This window comes from Balaenoptera physalus, assembly GCF_965194825.1.
Source record: "Balaenoptera physalus genome assembly, chromosome: 4".
Lineage (NCBI taxonomy): Eukaryota > Metazoa > Chordata > Mammalia > Artiodactyla > Balaenopteridae > Balaenoptera > Balaenoptera physalus.
In genome coordinates, this window is record NC_138891.1 from 61,953,633 (window position 1) to 61,973,729 (window position 20,097).

The 20,097-nt window shown below is 37.2% G+C and overlaps 1 protein-coding gene across 9 annotated transcripts in view; it reads left to right on the forward strand.

The window, feature by feature from the left end:
- The window catches only part of ATP11B (ATPase phospholipid transporting 11B (putative)), a 127,854-nt gene that overhangs the window by 43,162 nt on the left and 64,595 nt on the right, over positions 1 to 20,097 (forward strand). For all 9 annotated transcript variants that reach the window (XM_082461376.1, XM_082461375.1, XM_082461374.1 and 6 more), the window contains 5 exons: positions 3,462 to 3,509; positions 5,663 to 5,727; positions 8,215 to 8,296; positions 10,554 to 10,704; positions 12,153 to 12,350. In XM_082461376.1, the coding sequence (XP_082317502.1) occupies positions 3,462 to 3,509; positions 5,663 to 5,727; positions 8,215 to 8,296; positions 10,554 to 10,704; positions 12,153 to 12,350 (544 nt within the window). The remainder of the gene's footprint in view (positions 1 to 3,461; positions 3,510 to 5,662; positions 5,728 to 8,214; positions 8,297 to 10,553; positions 10,705 to 12,152; positions 12,351 to 20,097) is intronic.

Consider the following 20,097-nt stretch of genomic DNA (forward strand, 5'->3'; position numbering starts at 1 on the left):
TGGGTCTTTGTTGCTGCGCACGGGCTTTTCTCTAGTTGCGGCGAGCGAGGGCTATTCGTTGTGGTGCACGGGCTTCTCATTGCGGTGGCTTCTCTTGTTGCGGAGCACGGGCTCTAGGTGCACGGGCTTCAGTACTTGTGGCTGGCAGGCTCTAGAGCACAGGCTCAGTAGTTGTGGCCCACGGGCTCCAGAGCTCAGGCTCAGTAGTTGTGGTGCACGGGCTTAGTTGCTCTGTGGCATGTGGAATCTTCCCGGACCAGGGCTCAAACCCTTGTTCCCTGCATTGGCAGGTAGATTCTTAACCACTGTGCCACCAGGGAAGTCCACATTATTTCCTTTTAAAAAACTTTAACAGCTTATTGAGGAGAGGCTAGAGTATGGTTAAGAAATTATCTCTGCCCAACCACTGGAAGAAATAAAAACTAGGAGAGTCTTCTGTTTAGGTACAGACTCTAGCAGGTGCCTATTTCACAGTATTCTCCATAGTCTCTTTCCTTGGCTCCTTTGCTCTTTTTGTTCTTTTTTTTTATTCTTTCTATTCTCTTTATTTTTTGTAGACTCTAACTCATCAGTTCTACTTCTAGGAATTTTTCCTAACAAAATAATGAAATTCTGCTTCTAGAAATATATCTTAATGAAAATGTGAAAAGATATGTACACTGGCTTGTTCAGGGCTATATTGTTTAGACTGTCCATAAGTTGGGAAAAAAACCTAAGCTTCTGTCAGTAGTGAATTACTTAAATAAATTATGCAGTGACCCAAAAATACAATGCTATGTGTGGCCATTAAAAGTAATGATGTGGATCTGTATTTTTGACAGGACATGTTAAGTGGGGAGAAAATGTTACCAGCAGTATTTATGATATGATCCCATATTTGTTTTTAAGATACATACATATTTATATGTGCATGGAAAAAAAGCCTGGAAAACATACCTCAAAATATTAATAATGTTTTATTTGAGTAGTGGGATTACTGATGATTGTTATTTCCTTTTTGTCGTCTTTTTACATTGTCTGAATCATTTTATAAAGTATGTGTATTTGAGTGTATTTAGTCTTTATAATCAGTAAAGAATAATAAAGCTCTTTTCCATTTTGAAACAAATCATAGTGTGGGTTTGGAGAAAGGGCTATGGAAAGTGCAGAATGAGTTAATCCAGCATGGTACTGGCATGAACAAATACAAGAAGTGCTTTAGAATCAAGGATAACGGGACAGATAAAATGAAGGAGAACAGGTCTCTTGTTGGCATTTGGCTCAGGAAAATTGAAAGACTGACCACACATTATCTCTGAACAGTGCCTAGGAGTCACCAGCTGAATTGGCTCTTTGAATCTAAATCCAAAGTTTGAGGCTCAAACCAGAGCTACATAAAATTCCGTTAAGTGAAGATAATTAAAAAGCAGGACTTCCCTGGCGGTCCAGTGGTTAAGACTCCATGCTTTCACTGCAGGGGGCACGGGTTCGATCCCTGGTTGGGGAACTAAGATCCCGCATGCCACGCGGCACGGCGAAAAAATAAATATTAAAAAAAAAAAAAAAAGCAGTGCTTCTCCCTGATACAGGAGGGTGAAGGAAGAAGAAGTAAGAGATTAGCAGGAAATAATGAATCCAAAGTCTGCAAGGGGTAAAGCATCTGTGACCTGGAAACAGGAGGGATAATAGGGGACATTTGGAAAGTCATGCTTAATATTTCTTTGCATAGTTAAATGATTAACATGAGGCTCTGCCCAGAATTTGCTTCAACTCAGAATTTACCTCTCACTATTATAGAAAGTAATTTTTCACTTGAGTTGACTTTGTGCTGTGGAGCTGTTTTGGTAGTGGACGTTGGAACTAAAAGGCCAGGCTATGAAAATTCATTATAACAACAGGCCACTCACTCTAAATTTCAGGAAACCAAAAGTTAAAGAAGCTCTGGAGGTCACTAATAGTTTTTTTGCTTACTACTCTACCCTCCGCACGTAATTCACACATAGTAGTTGCTCAGTGAATATTTGTTGGATAAATGAGTGCATGAATAAGTACGTGAATGAGTGAATGAATGATTCTGGTTACCGGAGTCTTTATTTAGTAAACTGTGATAAAAATGTATGAGCATTCATTGTTAGCTAAATAATATATGCATCTCTGTGTAGCAATTATAAAGTCTCATCATGACCAAACTGATAATAATAATAATATATTACATTTGCATTGCCATTTTGAAAACAATTTTTCATTCATTAGTTTGCTCATAGCTGGAGTAGAGATGGCAAGAATATTATTATTATTTTTTTAAAGACAGTACTTTCACGTCACCATTTGGAACACCTGGCGTCCCAGTCTGCTCTTAATCATCAGAATACTTAATTTATAGTCAAATGTCAAGTCATCTTTGAGCCTGTGTCCTTATCCCCAGCCAGGAGCCTGTGTCCTGTATCCCCAGGCCCAATATAGTCCTTGAGTTGTGGGTAACTGCATAAAAGCTACAGTATCCCACCTTAGGAGGTCGCAGAGATGGGGTGGAGAGGGGAGAGTGGCAAGTTGAAGAAAGCCATAGGCAAAGTCCAATCAGTAGTCATTAGAGGGCAAGAAAGGCCCAGGATGTCAATAATCACAGGGGAAAGGAAATGTTGAGGACAAAATCTGAAGGAGAATGAAGGGTGGGAGAGGCCTGAGCCCAGAGGCAGTCTTGATCCAGAAGAGGTCAACCTGAGTCAGGAACCCTGGAGGCTGTGAAGCAAAGGGCAATGGATTAGGGGAATCAGACATCACAGAAGAGTTGGACAAGCTTGTACCCATTGGAGAAGGTAACAACACCGCCCATGACGTGTAGCAGCAGCAGGAACAGAGTGAGGTTTCTCTAATGCATGGACCCATAGACTTTAAGTAGCAAGTTGACAAGGGTCATGTACAGAACACTGCCAGCAGCCCCATGTAGACATAGTACAGGATCCCCAAGTCTAGATGCAGGCCAAGAATTGGGCAGAAGGCTTGGGTACCAAAAAGGTCATGTTGCCAAAGTTGGTGAAACAGACCATGAGGAGAGGTAGTGTGAGGCAGCTGTGGGCAGCAGCAGCAGCTTATAGCGCCAGTGCAGGTTCAATACATCATCTGCGAAGCCCAGGAAGATTATGCAGCAGATGGCAAGGAGCACACTTCATGGTGAGGGAAGGCTTTACACTGCTCCTCCACAAAGCAGTTCAGGAAAGGGAAAGGGGTGAAGCAGAAGAGGATGATAGGCAAACAGCACCACTGATCGCTCCCTGGGACTCTAAGAATATTAATTTTTTAAAGCTTAATGACTGATTTACCTTTGTAATTTCTAACATGAATATCGACCATTCATATATGCAAAAGATTGGTTTTGTTTCATATCTAAGAATAGTGCCAGAACTGTCTTAAAATTTTCCACCCATTGATGTCATAAGTAATGTATCATTAGTTTTTTTGTAACATAGTGAATTCTTTGATAGATTCATGGGACGAATGATAATAACTCAACAAATGGAAGAAATTGTAAGGTAAGAATAAATTTGCATTATCCAATCGCTTTTAAGTGAGAATTGTTTGGGGGAGGGACTAAAATCAAGTTAAAGGGAGATTAGATAAGTAAGCAGCATATCATGGGAAAGGGTTAATTTAAAAACATTTAGCATTTCATCTTCTAGTAATTTCTAGCAGCAGATGAGATGAGGATGAAGCAAATGCCAGGAAATGACATCAAAATCATTTAGTAAGATTATTTGTGTACTCGTATTTCTTTGTCTGATATATTAGGTAGTAACATAAAGGAATCATAGTGGTCCCTATCCAGATCCTTACACATCTAAACCTACCAGCACATAAGTCTCTAATACAAAAAATGTCTTATGTAATATTTAACAAATAAAAATGTTATGGTCTTCTTCACTTCAAAATCATTCCTTACAAACTAGAATATTTATTGGCCAATAACTTCTTATATACTCTTCCAATTGGTTATTTGGTTGGTTGGTTGTTTTGATTTGTTTTCCCTCAATATTCAGGTTAATTTCTGGTATGTACATGAAAGGCTTTGGGTCATTTCAAAGATTTTCTAATAGGGTGAGATTACATTGTTACTCATGACCACAAAGCTGAATTTAGAATAAACCTTGGAATCAGCCCTTGAACTTCTAATTAACGTAGCACTCCACCTCTTTTCTGGAGACGTTCAATTTATACTGACTGCATGAAATAAGTCACTGACATAAAGAGTTGAATATTTTTTAAAATGAAATCCTTAAGACAAGCTACCAAAAATATGCATCAGCATGGATTCACATTTTTAATAAAAGTCAACACAGGAGCACGTTCAATAAACTGTGTAACAAGGTCTTTGTAAGTGTAGGACCCCTGCTGAATAACAGTGACTGGGTTTTATTTTGATTTCTATAGTGACATACTGGGATGCATGTGTGGATACATAGTATGAATTGCATTAAGATATTGTGGCTGGTAAAGGAAAAGATCAATTATGTTACCTTAGCAGGTAGAATGGTTTTAAAAAAAAAGAGAGCCGTGTTCTTTGCTAAAGCAACCAGAGTGAACTGATGGATTATCTTTTAATTTGAAGCTTTCTATCATTATATCCCAATTTTATATGCCAACATGAGCTCAAAGTTTTTCTATTCATTGCTGGAACCAAAACCAAGTAGAAAAGAGCTATAATATGGCTCCTGAATAATTGATTTTGGAATATCCATTCAGTGTGCTCCAGATAGAACTATATAATAAAACCATACTTGTTAACCATAGCCCAAACACCTGGCCTCCCCCCCACCCCGCTGTGTTCATTGGATTATTTTTTTTTACAGTGTTTAGGTTTGCAGACCTCTTCAGAATTGGTTCAGATTCTGTTTGATTTGGATAACTGTATGTATATTTCAGAGAAGCCTTATGATAAGGAATATCAACAAAATTAAGGCTTTTTTACTTATCCATACCAGAGTATTATCGTTTGCTCTCACTAAGAAAATACAATTTTCCTTTCTAGTTATTTCTTCTCGTTTTATATCTCCTTTATGGAGAGAAATTCAAACAGCAAGAAGACCTGTGCTCCAAGAAGTATGCAATGCAAGTAGTCAAGTTGTAGTGTTGATCTTGCCTAGAAAAAGTACTAACTCACTTACTGTGTTATCTTTTATAACCTAGTATAATTTTAATTGTGCAGAACTCATGCAGTTATATAAAAATCATACTACAATTTATGTTTATTTTGCATTTTTTTCTTCATGCAACCTTGTTTACACTGCATTTTAATTCTGTATTTTCCCTTTGAAAACTTAATTGATTTTGCTCAAAATTTTAAAATTTTATCTTCTGTAAAACATTTTAAAGTCATTGCTTAATTTTTGGTTTTGTTGAGTTTTATGTTTAAACTTCTGAAACAAGTGGCTTTGTGATTTTATCTACAGGCATAGTCTTATTTCTGAGCCATTAATCTTAAAATGACTGAAATGCTAAGGCAGATATTTGTTGTTATGGTAACTAACATCATGATTGACCTCGACAGCTTTACAGTAGCAGAGATTTTGGTTTTATATGAAAGCATTGTTATAAGTATAGCTGAAGTACCTTCTGTCTGCTAAAGATGCCATTTTAAAATTAATTGAAATTTTAATATATTCAATGGTTTTGGTTATTTTTTCCCTAGACCTCTGGGGCCAGAGAGTCTCTTGCTTCGTGGAGCCAGATTAAAAAACACAAAAGAAATTTTTGGTTTGTATATATTGAAAATTTAAAATTATGGATTTGTTTTGATGCTTTATATGAAGTATTTTTAAAAGCACAGCATTTGTGGTCTTTTGGTTAGATAATTTATTGTCTATGATAATTTTCTTTCAAAGATGGTATTAATATAATTTTGTGTTGTATTTTTTGTTAATTCCTATTTTTGAGTAATAGGTTAGAACCTTGCTCTTATATTTTCTTCGTGAATACTTCATGCTAAGATAATTCTGGCACTTCTGTTAATGGTGTTGAGAACTATATACTCTGACACCTTGGTGCAGTAAACCACTTGTATAATTCCATTATGATTATTCTTAGATTGGATTGTTAAAACTGCTGACTCATTTGTTCATCCATTTATTCATTCAATGAATTCTTATTGATCTGTGACTATATAACAGATACTGTTGGAACATACACTGACTGGATCAAAAGGATGAATAAATAGTGCTCTTGCATTGTCAAGCTGAACTAATTCACTATGCTCTGAGTCAACTCTAGGTAAATTGTGAACTCAGTGATAACCTGTGGCTGTCAACTGGCTCCTCGCCTATTCTGGCCAGCTTATGTTATTCACTGAATATTTACAGCTTTTGAGCTCTTCTTCCTCAGTCTCTTCTTTCCTGTTTACTGTACTATATCTTATCTCTCAGTATTAGGCTCTCTGATAAAGAATTCCATATATTTTTTAAAAAGGAAAATAACTAGTATGGCAAAGATGTGGAGAAATTGGAACCCTCATACATTGCTGGTGGGAGTATAGAATGTTGCAGCTGCTGTGGAAAATAGTTCGGCAGTTCCTCAATAAGTTAAACATAGAATTACCATATCACTCAGTAATTCTGCTTCTAGCTATATACCCTAAAGAATTGAAGACAGGTGCTCAAACAAAGGCTTGTATGAGAATGTTCATAGCAGCACTGTTCACAATAGCCAAAGGGTAGAAACTGCCCAAATGTCTATCAACTAATGAATGGATAAACAAAGTGTAGGATATCCAAGTAATGGAATATTATTCATCCATAAGAAATGAAGTACTGATACATGCTACAACATACATAAACTTTGAAAACATTATGCTGAGTGAACGAAGTCAAACACAAAAGGCCACATATTGTATGATTTCATTTATACTTAAAATACCCAGAATATGCAAATTCATAGAGACAGAAAGTAGATTAGTGGTTCCCAGCAGCTGGGGAGTGGAGGGGAATTGGGAATGATTGTTTAATGGGTACAGGGTTTTTTTGGCGGGGGGGCGGGTGATGAAATAGTCTCAACTTAGATTAGGATGGTTGCACAACATTGTGAATGTAACTAAGTGCCACTGAATTGTATTAAAAAGGCAAACTGTATGTTATGTGTATTTTACCACAATTTTTAAAAGGGGACCATAGTAAAGTTTTAATGGCAGAAGCCAGAGAAAATCTCCAGGGCTTTTAGGCCCTCTCGTGTAATGCTGTATTTTAACAACTCTCTAGCAGTAACACCTTTCACACTCTTAAAATTTAGGAAATGTGTATTTGAATGCCTTTAAATGGGTCTGCTATTGTTTTCCTCAGCACCACCTCTCTGTGTTGTACCATTTTGTCTGATTTCTCACATATCTATAATTTTGGTGCCCTTTGTCATTTGAGTTGTAATCCCTGCCTTGGAAGGATAATTCCAATAGTGAAAATTCCAGTTATTGATCATCTTTCTGTTTCTAGGCATTTTGCTAATCTGTCACACAACTCTCATACCAGTTTTATTAGATATTTTTCCCATTTAAAGATGGGGAAATTGAGACTCAGAAAGATTAGATAACTTGCTCAAGGTCACAGAACTAATAAGTGGCAGAGCTAGCCTTCAAACCAAGCTCTAACTCCAAAGTTTTTTAATAAGACTGGTCTTACCCCAGTTTTAGTCCCCTTATTACTGTCATTCTCATCTCAGTCATTCACATAGGCACGTATTTTTAAAATAGCACTTTCCTTGTGTTTATTTCATTTACTCTGGCAGATTCCATATTATCTTTCCAGTGTTTATGAGATTATGTCTAGACTCCAGATTCTGGCATTCAAGGTCTTTCAAACTGACGCCAATCCATTGTTACAGCCTAACAGAAAGCGCTTTTCTATTTCTTTGTCAACACTGTTTGCTCTGTCTATAATAGCCTTCCCTGCCTTCTTTATCTTTCCGAATTCTTTCCTCCATCAATTCCAACTCAAATAATACCTCTTTCATTCAGATATCCCAGTTATAATTCAGGAACAGAACCCACATGCCTTCCTCATTCAGCAGGTTGAATGACTGGAATTTCCCAAAATTGCACTTGGAAAGCCTTTTTTAAAAAACTCCAGAAAGACTTAAAGGAAAGCCAAATTCTGACAACTCTCAGATGATACAGTTTCTTAGATTTTCTTTCGTGCTAGTGAGTACATTTCTTTTGTGAAATATGGTAGAGGATTATCTTAAGACTGTTTTGTTTTGCAGGTGTTGCTGTGTATACTGGAATGGAAACTAAGATGGCATTAAATTACAAGAGCAAATCACAGAAACGATCTGCAGTAGAAAAGTAAGAAAACTATTTTCATTTATTTACATATAAATATGACTTTTTAAAAATTAATTTATTTGCTTGCACTGGGTCTTAGTTGGCGGCAGGCAGGCTCCTTAGTTGTCGCTTGAGGGCTCCTTAGTTGCAGCATGTGAACTCTTAGTTGTAGCATGCATGTGGGATCTAGTTCCCTGACCAGGGATCAAACCCAGGCCGCCTGCATTGGGAGCGCAGAGTCTTAACCACTGAGCCACCATGGAAGTCCCAATATGACTATTGATATGAATATTATTCTATATGTATAAAATGTGTATATAAAAATATATATTTCAAGTCAACAAAAGATAGTATCCTTGAAGATAGGGATGGTTTCTCATTTTTATTTATTTAATTTTAATTTATTGAAATATAGTTGACATAAAATATTATGTTAGTTTCAGGTGTAGTACATAGTGATTTGACATTTGCATACATTATGAAATGATCACCACAGTAAGTCTAGTAATTGTCTGTCCCCATACAAAGTTATTGCAATATTATTGACCATATTCCTTATGCTGTATATTACATTCTCATGGCTTACTTGTTTTATAACCCAAGGTTTGTACCTCTTAATCCCTTTCACCTATTTTACCCATCCCCCCAATACCAGCAAGCAACCACCTATTTGTATCTGTGAGTCTGTTTTCATTTTGTTTTGTTTTTGTTTGATTTTTAATATTTATTTATTTATTTATTTGATGTGGACCATTTTTGAAAGTCTTTATTGAATTTGTTACAATGTTGCTTCTGTTTTATGTTTTTGGTTTTTTTTGGCTGTAAGGCATGTGGGATCTTAGTTCCTCAACCAGGGACTGTGTGTGTGTTCTTAGCTCCCTGACCAGGGATCGAACCCGCACCCCCTGCATTGGAAAGCAGAGTCTTAACCACTGGACCACCAGGGAAGTCCCTGTTTTGTTTTTCTAGATTCCACATATAAGTGAGATCATACGGTATTTGTCTTTTTCTGTCTGACTTAGCATAATGACCTCTAGATTCATCCATGTTGTCACAAATGGCAAGATTTCATTTTTTTTCTCCCCCAGAGAAAAGACTCTTGGGAGTCTCCCTGCCTAATGGGAGACTTAGGCAGGTTTATTGGCTATGGGGAAGTACCAACATAAAGGGTGTACCAGTGAGCCACTGCCACCAAATTGCTGCATCATAAACTGTCCTACAACTCATTCACTTCCATTCATTGTCACAGATGAGTGGATTGGCTGAGGGTCAGCTGAGCTCTGCCAGGAGGAGCTGGGATGACTCAGCGTTGCCTCTCATGTCTCTCTTCTTCCTGGGACAGGCTAATGCAGAAATGTCCTCCTCTTCTTCTTCTTTTTTTTTTTTTTTTAATGATTTATTTATTTATTTTTGGCTGCATTGGGTCTTCGTTGCTGTGTGCAGGCTTTCTCTAGTTGCGGCAAGCGGGGGCTACTCTTCATTGCTGTGCGAAGGCTTCTCATTGCAGTGGCTTCTCTTGTTGCGGAGCATGGGCTCTAGGCGCGCGGGCTTCAGTAGTTGTGGCACACGGGCTCAGTAGTTGTGGCTCGCGGGCTCTAGAGCACAGGCTCAGTAGTTGTGGTACACATGTGCTTAGTTGCTCCGTGGCATGTGGGATCTTCCCGGACCAGGGCTCAAACCCATGTCCCTGCGTTGGCAGGCGGATTCTTAACCATGGCACCACCAGAGAAGCCCACTATAAGCATTTTGAACGGTAGTTAACTATAGTAAATATGCTTGGGGCTTCCCTGGTGGCGCAGTGGTTGAGAATCTGCCTGCCAATGCAGGGCACACAGATTCGAGCCCTGGTCTGGGAAGATCCCACATGCCGCGGAGCAACTGGGCCTGTGAGCCACAATTACTGAGCCTGTGCGTCTGGAGCCTGTGCTCCGCAGCAGGAGAGGCCGCGATAGTGAGAGGCCCGCGCACCGCGATGAAGAGTGGCCCCCGCTCGCTGCAACTGGAGAAAGCCCTCGCACAGAAACGAAGACCCAACACAGCCATAAATAAATTAAAAAAAAAAAAAAATGCTTGTAATCTTATGTATCTGTTCTTTTATTGCTAGTAAATGGATTGAATTGAATGGTCATTAAAAACAAAGACTGTGTCCTTTAAATAGCTACTGTAATATCTTATATATTGATATTTAGTATCTTATTTAATACCAATGTTAATTTCCAAACAAATGAGTATAGTAACATATAATTGATACACTTTATATTCTCTTTCTTCATTTCAGGTCAATGAATACATTTTTGATAATTTATCTAATAATCCTTATTTCTGAAGCCATCATCAGTACTATCTTGAAATATACATGGCAAGCTGAAGAAAAATGGGATGAACCTTGGTATAACCAAAAAACAGAACATCAAAGAAATAGTAGTAAGGTACTTCATGGTGTTCTTGACTCTGTTACAAAGAAAATTTTATTCTTTGGAAATTTTATTTCTTTTAATGCTTTGGCAGTGACTTCTGATAGGAGTGACCACTGTCATCCCTAAAACTATCACTATTCAAGGGTGACAAAAGGATATTGCACGTGAAGAGTAGCCAGCATGTTTGTACTGGTATGCTTTTTACATTTTATAGCATAAGCAGTTATATTCCCTATGGCATGACTTGAATAATTAAAAGAGATCACAGACATTTAAGTCATCTGTATTGGCATTCCACTTCAGTACTACAAATTGAAATTTTTATTCTATTTACTGTATGTAAATAGAATTTTCAGTTCTATCAGAATAATTCAAGGAGTCTTTTTTTTTTTTTTTTAATTTATTTATTTATTTTTGGCTGCGTTGGGTCTTCGTTGCTGCGCGCAGGCTTTCTCTAGTTGCGGCGAGCGGGGGCTACTCTTCGTTGCGGTGCGCAGGCTTCTCTTGTTGAGGAGAACAGGCTCTAGGCGTGCGGGCTTCAGTAGTTGTGGCACGCGGGCTCAGTAGTTGTGGCTCGCGGGCTCTAAAGAGCAGCCTCAGTAGTTGTGGCGCACAGACTTAGTTGCTCCGTGGCATGTGGGATCTTCCCGGACCAGGGCTCGAACCCGTGTCCCCTGCATTGGCAGGCGGATTCTTAACCACTGCGCCACCAGGGAAGGCCCAATTCAAGGAGTCTTACTGTCTATATTGGTGGTATGAAGTAAATACAAATTATGTCATAAAAAGTTTTAAACTGATTAAATATGGACTACCAGGAGAAGTTAACCTGCAATTTTGGTAAATTGTTCTCCAAATTTCACTTTAGATTAAAGTACAAATATTGGAAGATAAGTCTGAATCTCAAGAGACCAAAAAGCAGATAATCACAGGAACATATTTTCAGTATCATTTACAATTAGGTATTTTATCTTTTACAGAACATATTTTAAAATGTGGAACTGCTATGCCATTGAAGTAGGCTATTCCTGTGTAATCTGTAATTGAGAGTTTTAATTTCTAGCAATTCTAGCCTAGCAATTATTTTACATTTTTAAAATTACAGTCAATTTTTAGTTATCTGTGATTTTGATGTGTAGAAATAGAATGGTAAGTATGCTACAGAGGATCTAATTATAATTTTGCCGTAAGTAATTTCAGTCACACCAGGCTTTTTTGGTAGCTTCTAAAAAGTAACAAATTAAGTAATTTGGTTTTAACCTTTTTTCTTTTAATTTGTTCAAGATTCTAATGAGCAATAAAATAACCAAAGGAGATGTGTTAAAAAGACAATTCAGTAAATGAATTTCAATTCATGAGACTTTTCTGCTTCAGAATATAGTTGATGGTCTGTTTAGATATGAAACTATCTGATAATTTTCTTCATATTTTTCTCTTATCAAGCAATCATTTTTTTCCCCTAGATTCTGAAATTTATTTCAGACTTCCTTGCTTTTTTGGTACTCTACAATTTCATCATTCCAATTTCATTATATGTGACAGTCGAAATGCAGAAATTTCTTGGATCATTTTTTATTGGCTGGGATCTTGATCTCTATCATGAAGAATCAGATCAGAAAGCTCAAGTCAATACTTCTGATCTGAATGAAGAACTTGGACAGGTAAAAATGATCCGTTTTTTTTCTAATTTGTTATTTTTATCAAAATAATGTGTACAAAGACTAATAAAACTAAATATTACAAGGCTTATACCAAAAAACAACCCCACTTTCTTTGCTCCACACCTAATTTCTTGTTTCCCATTTTGAAATCTTAAGCTGTTTCTTTCATTATTTAGCACTGTATTTCTATATAGTATTCTTTCTTGATTTTTAAATTTGAGACATTATTTACTATGGAATATAGATATAATACTACACTACTCCTTCCACACACATACCCAGACATATACCCACTTTGCCTCCCCATGACACCCCAGTATTGTTAAATCACAATTTGGGATTTAATAAATATTCATTTACCTTATTAAGACTGTTTTGATATTATTTACTAATTCCTAGTTCTCTTTGTTTGCTCTGTAATACTATACTTACATTTTTCTTTCTTATGTATTTTGGTTTTGCTGGAGTTAATTGCTCTGTTTTTTATTTGCTTAATTTTCAATTACCACAAACAAATCTCTGACAAGTATATGAACCATCTCTCCACGTATTTCAAACACACCTGGTAATCTAGGATTTCCTTTCTCTTTCTTGTTATCTTGCTCACTTTCTGTTTTGAAGCCTTTTATTTTTCTGCTTCAATTTGGACTTCTTTCTGGGCCTGCTTCTCAGCTGTCACCGTGGACTTGCTTTTCCATCACCCTAGAACTTCCTTTGTCTCCCACCCGTTTTGGATTTCCTGTGTTCTGGATCCCATGTCTTCTCACCTGTTGCTTATTCTCTTATTTTGGTGGAACACATCTCCTAATAACTTGAAAAAGGATGCATAACAGGGAAATATTTTGAGACTTTGCACGTCTGAAAATATCTTTATTCCCTTCTTACACTTGATTAGTAATTTAGCTGGGTAAGGACTTCACTGGTGGTCCAGTGGTAAGGGATCTGCCTTGCAGTGCAGGGGACGTGGGTTTGATCCCTGGTCAGGGAACTAGGATCCCACATGCTGCAGGGCAACTAATATCCCACGTGCAGCAACTACTGAGCTTGCGCACTCCAACGAGGAGCCCGCGCACCGCAATGGAGGATCCCGCATGCCTCAACGAGGATCCCGTGTGCTTCAGCTAAGACCCAACACAGCCCCCCAAAAATAAAATATTAATAAAATAAGTAAATAATAAATAAATCTTTTAAAAAAATAATTTATCTGGGTAACACATCCCAGGTTGGAAATTATTTTTCCTCAAAATTTCAAAAGCATTTCTCCATTTATTTCTAGCTTCCAATGTTTTTTTGAGAAATCCAATGCCATTCTGATTCTCAGTTCTTTATGTGAGATCTGTTGTTTTATCTCTGGAAGTGTTTAGTGTTTTAGGATCTTCTCTTTGTTCAATGAATCTGAAATTTTATGATGATATACCTTGGTGTGAGTCTTTTTTTTTTTCTTTCATTGGGCAATAAACTCTGTGAGCCCTTTTAACCTGGAAACACAAGTCCTTCAGTTCTAGGAATTTTTCTTATATTATTTCTTTGGTAAAGTGTCTTTTTATGTTTTGTGGGATTTTCTTTTGAGATTTATTATTTTGGATGTCGGACCATTTATCTTGATTCTCTAATTTCTTTGACTTTCAATTTTAATTTCTCTGTTTTTATAATCTTTCTGGGAGAATTCATGAACTCTATCTTTTCACCTATCTTTTTTTTTTTGCTTTGTTTTTTTAAACTGCAGGTTCTTATTAGTCATCAGTTTTATACACATCAGTGTATACATGTCAATCCCAATCGCCCAATTCAGCACAAAATCACCCAAACCCCCCACGGTGGTTTTCCCCCCTTGGTGTCCATACGTCTGTTCTCTACATCTGTGTCTCAACTTCTGCCCTGCAAACCGGCTCATCTGTACCATTTTTCTAGGTTCCACATACATGCATTAATATACGATCTTTGTTTTTCTCTTTCTGACTTACTTCACTCTGTATGACAGTCTCTAGATCCGTCTACGTCTCAACAAATGACTCAATTTCGTTCCTTCTTATGGCTCAGTAATATTCCATTGTATATATGTACCACATCTTCTTTATTGATTCGTCTGTCGATGGGCATTTAGGTTGCTTCCATGACCTGGCTATTGTAAATAGTGCTGCAGTGAACACTGGGGTGCCTGTGTCTTTTTGAATTACAGTTTTCTCTGGGTATATGCCCAGTAGTGGGATTGCTGGATCATATGGTAAATCTATTTTTAGTTTTTTAAGGAACCTTCATACGGTTCTCCATAGTGGCTGTATCAATTTACATTCCCACCAACAGTGCAAGAGGGTTCCCTTTTCTCCACACCCTCTCCAGCATTTGTTGTTTGTAGATTTTCTGACGACGCCCATTCTAACTGGTGTGAGGTGATACCTCATTGTAGTTTTGATTTGCATTTCTCTAATAATTAGTGATGTTGAGCATCTTTTCATGTGCTTCTTGGCCATCTGTATGTCTTCTCTGGAGAAATGTCTCTTTAGGTCTTCTGCCCATTTTTGGGTTGGGTTGTTTCTTTCTTTAATATTGAGCTGCATGAGCTGTTTATATATTTTGGAGATGAATCCTTTGTCCGTTGATTTGTTCGCAAATATTTTCTCCCATTCTGAGGGTTATCTTTTCGTCTTATTTATGGTTTCCTTTGCTGTGCAAAAGCTTTGAAGTTTCATTAGATCCCATTTGTTTATTTGTGTTTTTATTTCCATTACCCTAGGAGGTGGATCAAAAAAGATCTTGCTGTGATTGATGTCAAAGAGTATTCTTCGTATGTTTTCCCCCTAAGAGTTTTATAGTGTCCGGTCTTAACATTTAGATCTCTAATCCATTTTGAGTTTATTTTTGTGTATGGTGTTAGGGAGTGTTCTAATTTCATTCTTTTACAGGTAGCTGTACAGTTTTCCCAGCACCACTTACTGAAGAGACTGTCTTTTCTCCATTGTATACCTTTGCCTCCTTTGTCATAGATTAGTTGACCATAGGTGTGTGGGTTTATCTCTGGGCTTTCTATCTTGTTCCATTGATCTATGTTTGTTTTTGTGCCAGTACCATATTGTCTTGATTACTGTAGCTTTGTCGTATAGTCTGAGGTCAGGGAGTCTGATTCCTCCAGCTCCGTTTTTTTCCCTCAAGACTGCTTTGGCTATTCGGGGTCTTTTGTGTCTCCATACAAATTTTAAGATGATTTGTTCTAGTTCTGTAAAAAATGCCATTGGTAATATGATAGGGATTGCATTGAATCTGTAGATTGCTTTGGGTAGTATAGTCATTTTCACAATATTGATTCTTCCAATCCAAGAACATGGTATATCTCTCCATCTGTTTGTATCATCTTTAATTTCTTTCATCAGTGTCTTACAGTTTTCTGTATACAGGTCTTTTGTCTCCCTAGGTAGGTTTATTCCTAGGTATTTTATTCGTTTTGTTGCAATGGTAAATGGGAGTGTTTCCATAATTTCTCTTTCAGATTTTTCATCATTAGTGTATAGGAATGCAAGAGATTTCTGTGCATTAATTTTGTATCCTGCAACTTTACCAAATTCATTAATTAGCTCTGGCAGTTTTCTGGTGGCATTTTTAGGATTCTGTATGTATAGTATCATATCATCTGCAAACAGTGCCAGTTTTACTTCTTCTTTTCCAATTTGTATTCCTTTTATTTCTTTTTCTTCTCTGATTGCCGTGGCTAGGAATTCCAAAACTATGTTGAATAATAGTGGTGAGAATGGACATCCTTGTCTCGTTCTTGATCTTAGGGGAAATGCTTTCACTTTTTCACCATTGAGAATGATGTTTGCTGTGGGTTTGTCCTATACGGCCTTTATTATGTTGAGGTAGGTTCCCTCTGTGCCCACTTTCTGGAGAGTTTTTATCATAAATGGATGTTGAATTTTTTCAGAAGCTTTTTCTGCATCTATTGAGATGATCATATGGTTTTTCTTCTTCAGTTTGTTAATATGGTGTATCACATTGATTGATTTGCGTATACTGAAGAATCCTTGCATCCCTGGGATAAATCCCACTTGATCATGGTGTATGATCCCTTTAATGTGTTGTTGGATTCTGTTTGCTAGTATTTTGTTGAGGATTTTTGCATCTATATTCATCAGTGATATTGGTCTGTAATTTTCTTTTGTAGTATCTTTGTCTGGTTTTGGTATCAGGGTGATGGTGGCCTCATAGAATGAGTTTGGGAGTGTTCCTTCCTCTGCAATTTTTTGGAAGAGTATGAGAAGGATGGGTGTTAGCTCTTCTCTAAATGTTTCGTAGAATTCGCCTGTGAATCCATCTGGTCCTGGGCTTTTGTTTGTTGGAAGATTTTTAATCACAGTTTCAATTTCATTACTTGTGATTGGTCTGTTCATATTTTCTATTTCTTCCTGGTTCAGTCTTGGAAGGTTATACCTTTCTAAGAATGTGTCCATTTCTTCCAGGTTGTCCATTTTATTGGCATAGAGTTGCTTGTAGTAGTCTCTTAGGATGCTTTGTTTTTCTGCGATGTCTGTTGTAACTTCTCCTTTTTCATTTCTAATTTTATTGATTTGAGTCCTCTCCCTCTTTTTCTTGATGAGTCTGGCTAATGGTTTATCAATTTTGTTTATCTTCTCAAAGAACCAGCTTTTAGTTTTATTGATTTCTTTGTTTCTATTGTTTCTTTGTTCTTTGTTTCTATTTCATTTATTTCTGCTCTGATCTTTATGATTTCTTTCCTTCTGCTAACTTTGGGTTTTGTTTGTTCTTCTTTCTTTAGTTCCTTAGAGAAAGAAGGTTAAATTGTTTATTTGAGATTTTTCTTGTTTCTTGAGGTAGGTTTGTATTGCTATAAACTTCCCTCTGAGAACTGCTTTTGCTGCATTCCATAGGTTTGGATCGTCGTGTTTTTGTTGTAATTTGTCTCTAGGTATTTTTTGATTTCCTCTTTGATTTCTTCAGAGATCTCTTGGTTATTTAGTAACATACTGTTTAGCCTCCATGTGTTTTGTGTTTTTTACGTTTTTTTCCCTGTAATTCATTTCTAATCTCATAGCGTTGTGGTCTGAAAAGATGCTTGATATGATTTCAATTTTCTTAAATTTACTGAGGCTTGATTTGTGACCCAAGATGTGATCTATCCTGGAGAATGTTCCATGTGCACTTGAGAAGAAAGTGTAATCTGCTGTTTTTGGATATAATGTCCTATAAATATCAATTAAATCTATCTGGTCTATTGTGTCATTTAAAGCTTCTGTTTCCTTATTTGTTTTCATTTTGGATGATCTCTCCATTGGTGTAAGTGAGGTGTTAAAGTCCCCCACTATTATTGTGTTGCTGTCTATTTCCTCTTTTATAGCTGTTAGCAGTTGCCTTATGTATTGAGGTGGTCCTATGTTGGGTGCATATATATTTATAATTGTTGTATCTTCTTCTTGGATTGATCCCTTGATCATTATGTAGTGTCTTTCTTTGTCTCTTGTAATAGTCTTTATTTTAAAGTCTATTTTATCTGATATGAGTATTGCTACTCCAGCTTTCTTTTGATTTCCATTTGCATGGAATATCTTTTTCCATCCCCTCACTTTCAGTCTGTATGTGCCACTAGGTCTGAAGTGCATCTCTTGTAGACAGGCATATATATGGGTCTTGTTTTTGTATCCATTCAGCAAGGCTGTGTCTTTTGGTTGGAGCATTGAATCCATTCACATTTAAGGTAATTGTCGATATGTATGTTCCTATGACCATTTTCTTAATTGTTTTGGGTTTGTTTTTGTAGGTCCTTTTCTTCTCTTGTGTTTCCCACTTAGAGAGGTTCCTTTAACATTTGTTGTAGAGCTGGTTTGGTGGTGCTGAATTCTCTTAGCTTTTGCTTGTCTGTAAAGCTTTTGATTTCTCCATCGAATCTGAATGAGATTCTTGCCAGGTAGAGTAATCTCGGTTGTAGGTCCTTCCCTTTCATTACTTTAAGTATATCGTGCCACTCCCTTCTGGCTTGTAGAGTTTCTGCTGAGAAATCAGCTGTTAACCTTATGGGAGTTTCCTTGTATGTTATTTGTCCTTTTTCCCTAGCTGCTTTCAATAATTTTTCTTTGTCCTTAATTTTTGCCAGATTGATTACCATGTGTCTCGGCGTGTTTCTCCTTGGGTTTATCCTGTATGGAACTCGCTGCGCTTCCTGGACTTGGGTGGCTGTTTCCTTTCCCATGTTAGGGAAGTTTTCGACTATAATCTCTTCAAATATTTTCTCTGGTCCTTTCTCCCTCTCTTCTCCTTCTGGGACCCCTATAATGCGAATGTTGTTGTGTTTAATGTTGTCTCAGAGGTCTCTTAGGCTGTCTTCATTTCCTTTCATTCTTTTTTCTTTATTCTGTTCCACAGCAGTGAATTCCACCATTCTGTCTTCCAGGTCACTTATCCGTTCTTCTGCCTCAGTTATTCTGCTATTGATTCCTTCTAGTGTAGTTTTCATTTCAGTTATTGTATTGTTCATCTCTGTTTGTTTGTTCTTTAATTCTTCTACATCTTTGTTAAACATTTCTTGCATCTTCTCGATCTTTGCCTCCATTCTTTATCCGAGGTCCTGGATCATCTTCACTATCATTATTCTGAATTCTTTTTCTGGAAGGTTGCCTATCTCCACTTCATTTAGTTGTTTTTCTGGGGTTTTATCTTGTTCCTTCATCTGGTATATAGCCCCCTGCCTTTTCATCTTGTCTATCTTTCTGTGAATGTGGTTTTTTTCCACAGGCTGCAGGATTGTAGTTCTTCTTGCTTCTGCTGTCTGCCCTCTGGTTCCAGCTGTGTTTTGATTTCTTTTGTTTGTATTGTAATGTTTTTAATTTCTAATATCCTAGTATATATGAATGGTCTTTTTTTTTTTTGGCTGCGCAGCTTGTGGCATCTCAGTTCCCCAACCAGGGATCGAACCCATGTCCCCGCAGTGGAAGCGCAGAACCCTAACCACTGGATAACCAGGAAATTCCCAGAATGGTCGTCTTTTAATTACATCATATTCTTTTTTTTTTTTAATTTTATTTTATTTATATTTTTTACACAGCAGGACCTTATTAGCCATCCATTTTATACACATCAGTGTACACATGTCAATCCTAATCGCCCGAATTCACCACACCCCCACCCCCACCCCCGCTGCTTTCTCCGCTTGGTGTCCATACGTTTGTTCTCTACATCTGTGTCTCAATTTCTGCCCTGCAAACCGCTTCATCTGTACCATTTTTCTAGGTTCCACATAAATGCGTTAATATACGATATTTGTTTTTCTGACTTACTTCACTCTTTATGACAGTCTCTAGATCCATCCACGTCTCTACAAATGACCCAATTTTGTTCCTTTTTATGGCTGAGTAATATTCCATTCTATATATGTACCACATCTTCTTTATCCATTCATCTGTCGATGGGCATTTAGGTTGCTTCCATGACCTGGCTATTGTAAACAGTGCTGCAATGAACACTGGGGTGCGTGTGTCCTTTTGAATTACGGTTTTCTCTGGGTATATGCCCAGGAGTGGGATTGCTGGGTCATATGGTAGTTCTATTTTTAGTTTTTTAAGGAACCTCCATACTGTTCTGCATAGTGGCTGTATCACTTTACATTCCCACCAACAGTGCAAGAGTGTTCCCTTTTCTCCACACCCTCTCCAGCATTTGTTGTTTGTAGATTTTCTGACGATGCCCATTCTAACTGGTGTGAGGTGATACCTCATTGTTGTTTTGATTTGCATTTCTCTAATAA